Raw genomic sequence first — 14,697 nt, 5'->3', positions numbered from 1 at the left:
ATGAACACCCGCTGACCACAGAAGAAGTCTTAAATTTAGCTTGGCATCTATTCCTTCCTCGTGTTCTGAAGAAAGATATCGTGGAAGAGGACTGTTGTTTAGAAACTTAAGATCTACAGAGCTCCTACTTTATTCATATCACATATCCATAGTTTAAATCGGGAACCTTACATAATGTTACATTTGTGGTTATTTCCATCAGAAGAAAGTCATGGCAGGCCCAATCAGTGGGTTCCAGTAAATTAAATTCTTTAAGATTTAAATAATCAGAAATGTGACAAGTAGCAGGAGAAGAATTTCTAAAACTTTTACTGGCAAATAAGTCAAGTTCATGCAAAGACTGTTTACACTGTTGATCTTTCTTCTTCATTCATAACGTCTGCAAATCTCTGACATATTGGACATCAACGTCTAGACCTAACTGATCAGTGACGATCCATTCCTGCTTTATCAGCACTCCAAGTTGCTGGTCCACCTGCTTTTTAAGGACTAACTAAAAATATCCATCAATTCAGGACCAATTTGGTGACCATGTGTGCATTTTTCCAGCCTTACACAGCACAATGTCACAATGCAAAAATGACACATTGTGCAAAACTGACCGAAAATCTACGGTCAAAGCAGCAAAGTGTACGAAACACAAAACGACAGAACTTTTGTCTACATTGATTTAAAAGTCAAACACCAAAGAGACACGGCACAGTTCACAAGATCACTGCTGATTAGGAAGCTTTTACTAAAAACGGCATATTAATTATAACAAGTCGTCTTCTTTGCCTGCAGAGAGAAGATGGCTTTTTTCACAAGACCAAGGTTCAACATACCTCCTTTGCCGGCTGACGATGTATGAGAAGCTCGTCTCTGTGTTATGTGACTAAACATGAAGTATTTGTGCTTTTTTTTTTTTTTTTTTTTTTTTTTTGAGCTCATGAAGTACCAAGATTTCTTCTAAGGCCACAGGCGACGTGACCAGCAGACTATGAAGACTCAAAGCTCAAAGGTTTCACATTTTCAGAAACATTTGTGTGATTATTGTAAACACAAACACACTAAAGATGCACAGTTATCGACGACAGCGCGGCTGCTCGTTTCCTTTTTGAGGAAAGTGACTTTCGAACAATCTCCCTCTCTACTCCTGTATGACTATCTTCTGTTTGTGCTTACAAAAGGCTGGAAGACGGGAACAAAAGTCAGTTTGAACAAATTCACTGTACTGTAACTTATTTTATAGTACTTTTCCTTGAAGGAAATAAAAAAGAACTCTTCCTGCTTTTTTTAAGTGTATTTTGTAGCTTTGAACAAATAGCACTTCAGTGTTTTTACATACAGTAAAATTGAATTATTGTCTGATTTGTCTCCTAATTCTTAAGAGTTATTTGCATAAAAAGTCACTTTGTAATCCACTTTTGTTACAGATGTCATTGTCCTTTTATTGTTATTAAAATTAATATTATTTCATGTACTTTTCAATATATGGATGAATATATGAAACACTGTATTCAGATTTTTTTTCTTAATGTATGAACATCTGCAGTGTTACCTCTTGTGAAGATAAAACCATTAATCTGTATCTCGCTTGTAATCAGTTGTGCAAAAAGCAGGATTTTAATGTATTTATTCAAACTGTGCGAGGATGGAGGTGGTGTCATATTCTGCACACGCGGGCGCTTTCTTTAAATGTGTCACAGCATTACACAAGATTTTTCTCTAACCACAGCCAGGCTCCGATGACCCATTTGAGTCTAAATTTGCAGATTCTTGAGAAACCGTACCACAGTCGAAGCAGGCAGCTGTGTCAGCTAATTATCTTTATACAACATCCTGTTGAAGTTTTTTCACAACGCAAGGAGAGGCAGCAGATGTAATTCGACTGCAGCGCCGCTTCTGAGGTTTTGTTAGCAGACAAAGCGACTCAGTTGGATTTCTCATGGAGGCATCACAGGCAGCGATGTGTTGACACATCTGCAATCAAACCTTAAAGTTCTCATGGTTCGTTTCTAAACAGAAAAATTCAGCTTGCTTTTTGTAGAGGCCCCACGAAGCGCAGGAGCGTGCCTCTGCTTGTCTGTATTTTTTGGGGCCAATTTTACAAACGCTTGTGCATTTTTCAGAGGACAGCTCGGGGGCAAGTCTGATGTGGGCCACCACACTTTTCAGTCATTCAATACTTTTATTGTAACATATAGCATCAAGGATCCCCTGAGAATAGTTTCCAATTCAGAAGGAACATGAAAAACACCAGATTACCCCCCCCCGCTCTTCTTGTTGTATTCAGTACAAAAGGTTAGATGCTAAAAGGGGGGAAACAACACACTTTAACGCTCATACAGAAAAAAATAATTGCTAAAACTTTAAGAATAACTTAGTTGGAACATAAATTAACAAAAGTGGGTTAGAGAAAATAAATTCAGGTGCAGCTTACAGAGAGGTATAAATGCAAATACAAAAGCCACAAACCATTTTTACCCACACCTGCATTCTCTTTAAACAATACGAACCACACACAATATAAGAAAACACGATGACAAACCACTATGTGTTATGCGTCCAGTTGAGCAGCTGTTCAAAATGAACAGGCACCTGTAATAGGAGTCATAAAGGCTGAGAGAATATAGTATCTGGGTCAATGTTTGCACATTGTAAGTGAGAGCCCTGCTGTTCCACTCAAACACATATACATCTGTTTGTAGTGACGTGTAGGAGATGTCCAGTAAAACAAACAAACACTTATTCATGAATCTCTGTTTTCAGGCTTTAAAATTAAAGGGGAACTATTATGTTTTGCCTAAATTTCTGTCACATGCAGTACTGTGTAAAAGGCCTGAGCCACACTTCATTTCTTCACATTTTACTTCCAAGGAGCCAGACTTTAAGTAGACTTGAGCTTTCAGCCCAGTCCCTGTACCTGTCCATTTTCAGAGGAACTTCTTTTGTTAGTTAAGCCACTCAGTCACCTACGTATCACCAGAGCACAAAAAAGGCACCTAACTCAAGGGATGAACCAGTGTTGTGTTTTTACATAACAATACAACTTTGCAAAGAAATTTTTTAAATTGTACCTCTTGGTGCTTTTGCAAGTCTGCTAGTTGGATACTGTATTTCCGTGTCTTTTGTTTATTATATGAAAAAAGCCAAAGCTAACACAGTTTGATAGACATAAAATAGTAAGTTTACATCAACAAGGTGATTCCCTCATCAGAAGTGGTCTCAGTGAAAGGCTGTGAAGAAGCCATTTGTAAGGAAGGGGGAAAGAGGTATGCGAAATTACGCGAGAACTGGAGTGAAGAATCAGTGGTAACAAATTCAAATTGGAAATTTTTTGGTTTAAGGATGAGATCAGGAGGCCAATAGCGGTCATCTGTAAAACATGGTGGGGAATCTTGTCAAAATTCATGGTCTTAGGAATGCTGAAAGTACCATCAGATTTTGATTCACCATCCAATACTTTCCTCCGATTGGCATCGTGTATGAGATCACTGTCAATCTGCTAAAAGCAAATCCGGACAGAAAAGACAAAAAAAACCCAAAAAAAAACACGCAACACTATTCGTCATGAAGCCCGGACGTCAACATTATTGAAGTGTGATCTTGACAGAGAACAGAACAAAAGGCAGCCGACATCCAAAAAACAGCTTTGAATGAAGCCTGGAGAAAATTACCAGAAGGTTCGTCTCAGAGAGTTTAGGCTATGTTGGAGAATTTTAAAAAAATGATTAGTGACTCAAGACTTTTGCACAGTACTGTATATCGCTCCAGTTTGAGATGTTTAATATAAACATGTACAAGGAGATCAGTGTATATACATAAAGTAAATCCCAGGCTGTTGAACCCGTGTATCTACTGTTCGCCCAGCTTGACCAATGTTCAACCAGGTGAAACCAGGTTGAACCAGGTCTCGTATTGTTGGGCCCTGAGTGAAAGCAGTGCTAAAGTTGGGGTTGAAACCTGTTCTGCTATCAGCGTTTTCCCTGCTGTGCTCTGCGTGAAGCGTACATTATTGAGGAGCAATTTACTAGTCCTATAAATCAAGTGTAACCATCAACTACTAGGAGGCACACCCTTAGTTTAAGCCCAACATAGGTGCTCGAGATGTGAAAACGAAAGCTTTCCCCAAACAGTTCTCACATAAAATTTAATTTGTTTTTTTGCACGCACACACCATTCTGCCTGTTGTGCACACTCACATCCAGAGACTGTGTCCTCACAGCTGTGTTCTTTTCAAAAACGCAACTTCGTGATTACCTGCACACGACGCATTCAGGCGACATGTGCAAACTGTAGCTTTAACAAAACAACATGGCTTGCACTCTCCTCGGTCTCTGCACCTGTACGGTGAATAAGGATTGCTTTGATCTGTGAATCAGGCAAAGCTCCCGATTCCAAGAGTAACAATAGCTTGGGCTGGGAATGATAATAGACCCCCTTTAAAACAAACAAACAAACAAACAAACAAACAAACAAACAAACAAAACACGAGTTGGAGTAGCACCAGTGCACATACAGCATGATGCACAACGGCAAAGATATATATATTTAAAAAAAAAAAAAAAAAAAGCCTGAGTCTGCACCTCTATCTCAGACCAACACTGAACTTCTCTATATGTTAATTTAAACACACAACATCTGTCTGTTCACAAAAGCACCTCATCACTCTGTCCACCTCCTTAATGACCAACAGCCAATAAGATTTAAGTCCAGTCTGTGAATCCAGCTCAGAGTTTTTTTAAATGGGGATGGAGACTATGGTCGGAAGCTCTCCGATAGGAGGTGGGTTGTACTTCTCGACCCTCATCAGCCGCCGCAGGATGTCATCCCGATCACGTGGCCATCCATATACATGTGTGTTCTGGAGCCAGTTAGGGACGTGGCACTGATTATACATTCAGACAAAAAAAAAAAAAAAAAACAAGAAACAAAACGGTGTGAGACTGGGTTTTTCTTTTTCTTAGGGGGGTGGTGGGTGGAATCAGTGGCATGATCTCACTCAGGAAAACATGTAAAAATTACCTTTTTAGCCCCGGGGAACAGAATAGGAATGAACCTGAAATTCTTGCTTCCATTCTGGATGAATTCATTCTGCAGCTGAGTGACACACACAGGAAAACCACATACACAATTTGATTTCACAGCGGCGATGAGAGCACGCAGTTTTTCGCTCTCGTTAAGATTATTTCAGTCTTCGTTTGGACCACATTCAGGTCACTCACCTGTTTATGTATGTAAACCGTGTTGTAGGTCCTCTCGTCGCTCTCCAGGCCAGCAGGGGAAGCCGTCACCGTCTCGTAGTACTTGGGGCTGATGATGATGATGATGAGATACTCTTTCTAAGACAAGAGAAAATCACAACTGGCAGTAAGCTACTGCAGCTATCAAACTTCTTCATGCAACAAGTTCACTCTTGCAGAACGTCTTGAGTTCCTAGATGTGAAAATGACTTCCTTTGTTGGCAGATTACTCAATTTAAACTGTTGTTATTCCATTTCATCATCATGAAAGAATTTCACTGACAGTTTGTTTTTTTTACCTCACTCAGGTATCGCTCCATGAAGTCAATCTTGCTTATGCTTCTGAACTGCTGCTCGAAAATGTCGATCTGAAACAAGCAAAGCTGCGAGTCAGACAGTTTAACCCTGCGCAGAAAACACACAAATTCTTTATACATTTTAATTGTGTAAAGCCAGTTAACAGGACAAGCTGACAAATAACACGCGATAACTTGTAAGATATTAACAGAAACTCAGAGTCACCAACAAAATGAAAGCAAGAAATATGTAACGTGATGAGCTGATGAGAGTCTACACTAAAAGTTCATCTGTAGCATCCAGCATTCACTCTGGGAGGAAATTACAAAAATAGCCAGGAATCACAATTTAGTTCAAAAATCACTTTTTTAAATGGATATACAGTAAACTATTTAATAAGCTATTTATTATATACTATATTTATAATAATTGCACCTAAATTTGTAACTTTAGTATTACAATGACAAAGTTTTTTAAAATGTTGTTTGTTAAAATCTAGCCAGCTGAATTTTAACTGTTTTTTTTCCGGCTCCTGAGATTTTAAGTTGTTCTAACAAAACACACAAAAAGACTAAAAGCTGCACGTACGTGCGTGTCAAAGCCGTTGTGCCGCAGCAGAGCCACAAATTTGATGATCTCGTTGACATGCTTGTCGTTGTCTGCTTCGTAAGTGACGAAGACACGCCCTGCAACAAAAACAAACTTTTTCAGAGGCGGGTTCGTCTGACAACAGGACCAGGCGTCTGATCTGCTCGTGAGCACTCACTCTGCTCCAGAGACAGCGGCGCGCTGCAAGGAGGGCGCTTCTCTTTGACTGGAACGTTGTGTCCGCTGTATGTAGTTAAAAAAAATAATCATTTTAATAGCAGTCAGAAACAAGCAACAGAGTGAGAAAGAATTTAATTGTAATTTTTTTTAAAAATAAATCAAAAATATCAAAACTCACATCTGTGTGAATCCACCTGCAGGAACTCTGCAGTCACCTGCATCTGCAGCAGTACAGACAAAATAAATACCGGCTGAGGCTGCGGTCTGTGCGTGGTTTAAAGGTTAAAAAAGGGTCCGGCAAACTTACAGTACTGGCGGTAAGCTGGATGGTACTCAGGCCAGGGATGCTTGTTGCCCATAGGCTCCCTGTTGAAGGCGTCTGCAGGGCACTGAGCACAGCAGGCGGGCCCCTGTGGTGCACACGAGTATGGCGATAACGTGTGGTGGTACAGGTTGGCTGAAGGCGGGTTGGAGCGCAGAGAGAGCGGCTGCTCTAAGCTGCCCATGCTGCTGTGAGTGCCGGGGAGGGACAGGAACTTGCATCTGGAGAGGCAGCTCTCTCCAGAACAGCTGGAGTAATCTTTCTGGCTCAGACAGGACGGCAGGCTGTTGGGATATCCCGACCAACTGCTGGCGAAACTCGGGTGGAGCCAGCCGCTGTATGCCTGGCTCGGGAAAGGAGTTTGTGGGCTGTACCCAGCTGGCAAGCTGCGAGAGGGCTGGGATGGGCAGAAGCTGGACTGGGGGAAGATCCTAATGTGCTTGTGCTCCTCCTCTGTGTCCAGGCTCTGCTTGCCGAACAGAGAGCCATCACGGTCTGAAAGAGGGTGATGGCCCAGAGGGTCGGAAGCGGACTCCGATTTAGAAAGAATGCTGGGGTCTCTCAGCTCTGCACTCATGGTTTCATCGTCTTCTTCAGGAGTGTTGCGGTGACTGACCAGGTGGCTGATGTGACTGTGAGCCGGAACATTTACCAGAACGGGGGAAGGCAAATTAATTTCAGTCTGACTTTAGTGGAACTTCTGTTTCACGCACTTTATCAGCTCTTATCAAGTGTGATATCCTCTGTGACTTTAAAGTGAAAGCACAGCAGAAAGGCGCTGGGATGCGTGCAGCGTTTCTCTCACCTAGTAGTTGTTGAAACCGAGTAGACCGACGTGGGCAGCATCATTGGACCTTTTCCTCCTGACATCCATGTGTGTGGGGTTTGAGATGCACATGAAATTCTGCTGGAGATAGAAACACACATATGGGTATTTAAAGAATCTGAAAATATGAAATTATGATGTGAACAGGAGGCGTAAACAGTCCCTTGTCTGTGAGACAAGATGAACGGCAGTATATGTTGTGATTAACATCCAGATAAAAGTTGATATATTTAAAGAAACAGAGCTGATAAGCTGTTAAAGCCAAACTTATGGTAGGTAACTTAGGTATCGTGGTCCCCCCCATGGGGCGTGGTCACCTCATAATCGGAAGGTCGGGGGTTCAAATCCACTGAACGGCTACCCTGAGGTACCCCTGAGCAAGGTACAGTCCCTACACACTGCTCCCCGGGCGCTGGATTGGTGGCTGCCGACTGCTTCACTGAGTGAACGGGTTAAATGCAGAGAGAATAATTTCCCCACGGGGATCAATAAAGTATACACTATTAAAGGTTAAAATAATAATAATAATACCTGCAGAAACACTCTGGGTGAGGCAGGCTGTGTAAATAAATTACACTTTCTCTTGTGTGATTGTTTTGTCTGATGAGATCAACATTTCTATAATATTACAGTAGTAGTAGTTAGTAGACGGAGGTCGGATTATTTTTTTTAAATCCTGTTTGGACGTTTTATTATAATAAACCCAGCTCAGTCAACTCAGGACCACTTTTATTCGAGGTGAACAAACTCATAAAGCACTTCTGATATCTGCCCACACTCGGTGTCTTTTTGACTTGATTTGCAAGAAACGTGCCTCCCACACAGGGGACTTTTCTCTAAATGTTTAATGGTCAACACATCAGGAAACGCACATGTGGGAATAAGGAAATGATGGTTCTCATTTACCGGAGAAATCAAACCACAAACATTTTAAAATGTAAAACTTGCCTCTGGGATTTCAGAGGTCTTCCCGATGTCTTGTGTTTTGTTTTGTTTTTAAAGCGCTCAAACTTCCATGAAAACTGCTTTCAGTGAATTAAAGAGAAAAAAAGTCTATCGCATCCCCTTAGATCGTTTTTTAGGGTCACCGTTCATTTTTCCACTGACTTTCTCCACAGAGAAGCCGTGTAACCTCGTTTTAGGTGGGTTTATCTTCCAACACACCCCTGATAGTTCCCGTAAATGTAAATCACACTCATTAAAAGCCGATCTGTGGTCGCAGTTTGCACTTTCCACTGACGCTGACCCAGATATTTCTCCGTCTGCTTAAATTTCAGGCTGACTTCCTGCGGTTCAACATAAAGCATAAACACACACATAGGGTTCCTATAATCACACTTTCAATTTTCACACCACTACGAGCGTTAAATTAGCTGTAGTGCAATCTGCCGTGACTTTCGCTTCTGTCTGAGCTTAGAGAAAGAAGAAAAATGCTCAAAGACAAAGAGAAAACTAAAGAACAACCTATTAATATATATATATATTTTTTAAGGTGTGATAAGCGTGAGATGGTTTGTAAAGCGCGTGACCAGGTAACGTGTTGTGTAAGCGTAATAATTCAACTCACCGGCGCTGCTTCCACTCATCAAGCCTCCTTCAGGTCACTGAGCCGCGGCGTGGAAACACAGGAACACCTCAAAGGGGAAAAAGGTCCTCGAAGAGTCTCAGCGAAATATTAATTAACGAAAGAAGAGCTCGAGCCTCAGTAATAATTGTCCTTTTTACCCACGTCTCCGCGAGACACATGAAAGACACTGACGCACAGACCGGAGCCAGTTTGATCTTTAGCGTTCTGCCGAGCTGCACCGCCCACCCCAAAAACTCCACCTTCACCCAATCGACTTCCTCCACACACACACACACACACACACACACACACACACACACACACACAGTTTACTAATTGATTTACATGTAGCCATTAAACCTCCTGATCCACAGACTGTATTGAAAAGATGGAGGTAGCCACTGTTTAATGTGACCTGTTGGTTTTGGACCCTACATTTAAAAGCAGTGTCAGCTGGTGAGTGATCATATTTGGAAAGAGAGGATGGAGAGCTGAATTATTTGTTTATTTTTTTATTTGTGGCTCCTTATAAAAAAAGTGCCACGCCCCTAATAATGTAACCTGAGTCTTCAAGTTGAAAATGATAAGTAGGGATGGGAATTAATAAGAATTCAGCGATTCCATATCACTTATTGATTCTCACTGGGTTTCCACTGGCTCCGCTTTGAGAGTCGCCGCCATCGCTAAGCAGCATATCAAAGACATTACATGCATGCAAATGAACTCTATGCTGTGGGTCAAATGTTAGTGACTGCTGAAGCTATTTCCCCTCTTTGTTGTGATCAGTGTTGGATTAACTACTCAGGAAGTAACATATTACACAAATTACAGACTACTTTTCTTAAAAGTAATGCAGTATGTAACTTGAGTAATTAAGTAATGTACTTAATTACTACTTTTTACATTACTTTTGCATCCTTCTGTAAAATGATCTGAAACACACTGTCTCACAATCACCATTCAAAAATATAAACCTGAGGCTACAGCCCCACACACCAACACAAATCCCTGTCCTAATGAGTACACACATATGATTTTCTCTTAGATTTAGGTATGAACAAAAAGCCGACAGCACAAAGTTCAAAACCAGCACAGAGACTTCAAAGCAATCGCTACAGTGATTCTACTGAAGAAACACGAACACTGGCTCCAGCCTGAGTGCTCATCTGTTTGTTGGGCTGGGGTCGGCATTCACTCAGCTATAACATCACTCTGGCTATTCTTGGCTATCTTGCCGTTAGCAGCATATCGCTGTTGTTTTTGTTCTGGATGCACTTAGCACTTTACCGTCGCGCTCTCGTCCTTTTGTGCAATAAAAATAAAAATATCAAAAACTTTCAAAGCTCAATTCACCTTACAAATAAAGAGCAGCACTCAGCCGTGAGATAATTCACTCAAATTAAAATATTTACACCTCTCTGCACTAAATCACCAGATTAACTATTTTCTCTAACGTTAATCTGTTCCCACAGTTAGATTTTTTATGTTCTTCATAGATTGTTAATTGGCATCTTATCATCATCATCTGAAAATGTATTATTAATAAACTGTTTATTTATTTGCAGTTGGGTGTTTTCATCATGAGGTGATGTGCATTCAAAATGCACATTGCCACATTTTGGTGAAAACCAATCACAGCATATCAGTACAAACACCTCATACCAACTGTCTGCATAGCAACAAACCTACAACAGAAAAAAAGAAAAGAATCAAGGTCAAAGAGTCGAAATTCCTCCACAGCGATGTGAGAGGATGAAAATGTTACACAGAAAACAATGACTTCAACTTATGGCTGCTGAGGGTGGTTTTAGAAGCATGGCATCTACTTAGTTTTTCCACACAGTGCTTCTGCATTTTGGTTTAGTCTGTTAGATAAATAATGTCAGCGTGTAACACGTCATGTTTTGCTGTTCATCTGAGGTTGTATTTAATCAATCTTAACACCTGAGAAGGACCAGATGATTCTAAAACTTGCTGTTAAAACTTAAGAATTAAAAGAGGGCCACGTTTGGGCTTTGATATTTGACTTTGGGAACGGCTGATCTCTAATGGTGGTCAGTTTCAGCTAATAGCAAATGTTTTGTAAATCGCTACAGAAGTAATTTTTCTCATAAATCATATGTTTGTACTATACTAATAACCCTAAGACTTCAGAGTTCAGAAAGGTGATGCATCCATATGCTTAAATCTGGTCCTGTTTGTCTCATTGGTGTGTTTACACCTGCTTTAAAGTTTATGGAAGTAGGCAGGCATCATGGGGGGTGGGGTGTAGATCACAAGACTGTAAACATGCAGACTGCAGTTCCTATCCTGTTCAGTTTTGCTTTCAATTGTTTTTTGGGTTAGGTTTAGTAAAAGGTTGTGGTTTGGGTAGTATTCTGAGAGGCCCATCCTGCTGCAGTATTTGCATCATGGCAGACACTATGTATCTCTGAGACTGTAGCTGTTTGCAAATTATAAGAAGAACAAAATTCTGAATACAAATCTATGAGAATTCTGCAGCAGCAAATATAGCAACAGAAGAATAAATTTCATAATAACTTAAACCTACTTATTTGGGGATAAACTTCAAAACGGAAGTGTTTTTTTAATCAAATTTGATTAGTGATTGTTTACATGTATTTATGTTATGGTATCGCATTTCATATGATATAAATCGCCGTGTATGGGTGTGTCCTGACAGCACTCCTGCTGTAGGTACCACAATTTTCACAGTGCTTAAGTACAGAGAAAGCAAAGCTCCAGTGCAGAGAGCTGTTTTTTCCACTCTGACATTTTTTTCCTCTGTTTTTACAGAAATGTAACTAGCAAATTTCATCATTATTAATTAGAAAACATGTAATAACCATTTCATTGTTTAATGGTAAAGTTATTCTAAATTAATAGATAATTAAACTATAATCTACAGTTCTTTAATGATAGTAGATACACATCATGACTTTCTTCCCACCCAGAAAACAAAACACCTGAATTCATCAAAACTAACAACAAAACACAAAGTCCAACATCTTAAAACCCGTTTATTTGCTCATTAGATGTTCTGTTGAAAAGTTTCCTCTTTGGAGTGTGGCACAAAAAAATTACAGGATTTTTTCTAAATATGCAAAAAAAAAATTCAATAAAAAGAAATTTTTTACAAAAAAAAAAAAATCATTCAGTTATGGAAAAAGAAATTTGGTTCTTTTCGGTTTCACACTATCATATTTTGAAGGAAGATTTAATATGGAGTCAAGGAATCCCTGAAAATGTAACTAAAATAACTTACTACAAGACTATTTTAAGTGTAACCTTCATAAGTAAGACTATTGATAAAGGAGTTTATAATCTAATAAAATGTTATTAGAGACACTGAAACTGCCTTAAAATCTTAAAAGCAGGCACAGAATTTTATTCTGCAAACCAGAAATCACTTGGATGCTGAGATGCCTCAGGTCAAGGTCAAAGTGTAAAGGATATGAACCCGTATAATAGATCTATAGTTACATTAGGATCGTTTTTTCCCCTTCCTATACAACTTGAAGTTGCCTCACCCGTTTCTTTATCTTATTCAGCCTATACCCGCATCTGTCCAGTCATCTCACTGTTTGTCTGTGGTCATAAAGATTTGATCAAATTGGATGCGACAAAACTTTCATGAAAATTAAGAGAAACCTGAGCTCAGTGATCACCTACACCAAGAATCTCAGTGTAATAAGATCATCAATGTGGCCCCATACCAACAGCATGAAGGGGTAAATTTGTGTCCAAGAGGAGATTTAGAAAAACTTACCAGTTAATAATTTACTCTTCATGCAGGATAAATGCAGTTTCCAGTAATTCCTGTGAGCTCAGGCCTCAGACTTCTCTAAACAACGAGAGTGGGGAAAAACCTGCCTGCAGCTAAGTATGATGTCAGTGACAGAGGGATAGTGATATATGGTCACAGCAGCCCAGAAGCACCTCCTACCTGTTGATCAAAACCTCTATTTGTGAGAGACAGCCAATCAAAACAAATTTCTCTTATAGGGAGAGGAGCAAGCTATATTTTTTGAGTAGTGAATAGTGCAAAGCTACTTTAGTAGAGTTCAAAGTAGCAAAATGCAGAGATGGAAAGGAGCAGATTAGGTCCACTTCAGAATGGCTCATTATTCTCTTTTAGTCTTTTAGTCGGAGTCACTCAGAGCCCAAAATAGTTCCACGTTAGTTGATTTTTGTTAAAAACGAGCTTGTAGATGTCTCATATCTGCAACTGGATATGAGTTCAAACTACACACAGTTTAAATTCACATTTCTGTTTGCACAGGTTTCAGAGACATGTATGTTAGGTTAATTTGTGTTTGTGTTAATTTGTGGCTTGCAAAAGTATTCGGCCACTTTGAACTTTCCCACATTTTGTCACATCACAGCCACAAATATGAATCAATTTTATTGGAATTCCACGTGAAAGACCAATACAAAGTGGTGCACACATGAGAAGTGGAACGAAAATCATACATGATTCCAAACACTTTTTACAAATAAATAACTGAAAAGTGGGGTGTGCGTAATTATTCAGCCCCCCGAGTCAATACTTTGTAGAACCACCTTTTGCTGCAATTACAGCTGCCAGTCTTTTAGGGTATGTCTCTACCAGCTTTGCACATCTAGAGACTGAAATCCTTGCCCATTCTTCTTTGCAAAACAGCTCCAGCTCAGATTAGATGGACAGCGTTTGTGAACAGCAGTTTTCAGATCTTGCCACAGATTCTCGATTGGATTTAGATCTGGACTTTGACTGGGCCATTCTAACACATGGATATGTTTTGTTTTAAACCATTCGATTGTTGCCCTGGCTTTATGTTTGGGGTCGTTGTCCTGCTGGAAGGTGAACCTCCGCCCCAGTCTCAAGTCTTTTGCAGACTCCAAGAGGTTTTCTTCCAAGATTGCCCTGTATTTGGCTCCATCCACCTTCCCATCAACTCTGACCAGCTTCCCTGTCCCTGCTGAAGAGAAGCACCCCCAGAGCATGATGCTGCCACCACCATATTTGACAGTGGGGATGGTGTGTTCAGAGTGATGTGCAGTGATAGTTTTCCGCCACACACAGCGTTTTTCATTGTGGCCAAAAAGTTCCATTTTGGTCTCATCTGACCAGAGCACCTTCTTCCACATGTTTGCTGTGTGCCCCACATGGCTTGTGGCAAACTGCAAATGGGACTTCTTAAGGTTTTCTTTTAACAATGGCTTTCTTCTTGCCACTCTTCCATAAAGGCCAACTTTGTGCAGTGCACGACTAATAGTAGTCCTATGGACAGATTCCCCCACCTGAGCTGTAGATCTCTGCAGCTCGTCCAGAGTCACCATGTGCCTCTTGGCTGCATTTATGATCAGCCTTGTTCGGCCTGTGAGTTTAGGTGGACGGCCTTGTCTTGGTAGGTTTACAGTTGTGCCATACTCCTTCCATTTCTGAATGATCGCTTGAACAGTGCTCCGTGGGATGTTCAAGGCTTGGGAAATCTTTTTGTAGCCTAAGCCTGCTTTAAATTTCTCAATAACTTTATCCCTGACCTGTCTGGTATGTTCTTTGGACTTCATGGTGTTGTTGCTCCCAATATTCTCTTAGACAACCTCTGAGGCCGTCACAGAGCAGCTGTATTTGTACTGACCTTAGATTACACACAGGTGCACTCTATTTAGTCATTAGCACTCATCAGGTCTCTATGGTCTCTCTCAG

At 40.4% G+C, this 14,697-nt stretch overlaps 2 protein-coding genes across 3 annotated transcripts in view; one reads left to right on the top strand and one right to left on the bottom strand.

Moving 5' to 3' along the window:
* The window catches only part of wwc3 (WWC family member 3), a 44,032-nt gene extending 42,753 nt beyond the window's left edge, over window positions 1-1,279 (top strand). The window contains exon 23 of the mRNA XM_084920999.1: window positions 784-1,279. Coding sequence (XP_084777125.1) covers window positions 784-850 — 67 coding nt within the window. The 3' untranslated portion in view covers window positions 851-1,279. The remainder of the gene's footprint in view (window positions 1-783) is intronic.
* Window positions 889-9,241, bottom strand: traf3ip2l (TRAF3 interacting protein 2-like). Of its 2 annotated transcripts, none has more exons than XM_084921001.1 (10): window positions 9,006-9,241; window positions 7,418-7,519; window positions 6,598-7,244; window positions 6,469-6,511; window positions 6,289-6,353; window positions 6,111-6,208; window positions 5,525-5,593; window positions 5,208-5,324; window positions 5,008-5,082; window positions 889-4,870 (listed from the first exon to the last, which is right to left on the bottom strand). In XM_084921001.1, exons 2-10 carry the CDS (start codon window positions 7,480-7,482, stop codon window positions 4,724-4,726), a joined length of 1,326 nt encoding a protein of 441 aa, XP_084777127.1. In that variant the 5' UTR covers window positions 7,483-7,519; window positions 9,006-9,241; the 3' UTR covers window positions 889-4,723. The 2 variants fall into 2 exon arrangements, with proteins under 2 accessions (XP_084777127.1, XP_084777128.1); XM_084921002.1 differs by having other exon boundaries at window positions 7,418-7,516.
* Between the last annotated feature and the right edge of the window lie 5,456 nt (window positions 9,242-14,697).

This window comes from Perissodus microlepis, chromosome 23, assembly GCF_051167445.1.
Source record: "Perissodus microlepis isolate ML-2025 ecotype Zambia chromosome 23, ASM5116744v1, whole genome shotgun sequence".
NCBI classification, from domain to species: domain Eukaryota; kingdom Metazoa; phylum Chordata; class Actinopteri; order Cichliformes; family Cichlidae; genus Perissodus; species Perissodus microlepis.
This window is presented reverse-complemented; position numbering and strand designations above follow the sequence as displayed.

Excerpts from the sequence above, each read along its gene's own strand:
- traf3ip2l (XM_084921001.1), bottom strand. The coding sequence starts at position 7,482 with ATGTCAGGAGGAAAAGGTCCAATGATGCTGCCCACGTCGGTCTACTCG. Across the intron at positions 5,594-6,110 it reads ACAACGGCTTTGACACGCAC|ATCGACATTTTCGAGCAGCA; the intron begins GTACGTGCAGCT and ends TGCTTGTTTCAG. Across the intron at positions 5,325-5,524 it reads TGGAGCGATACCTGAGTGAG|AAAGAGTATCTCATCATCAT; the intron begins GTAAAAAAAACA and ends CTCTTGTCTTAG.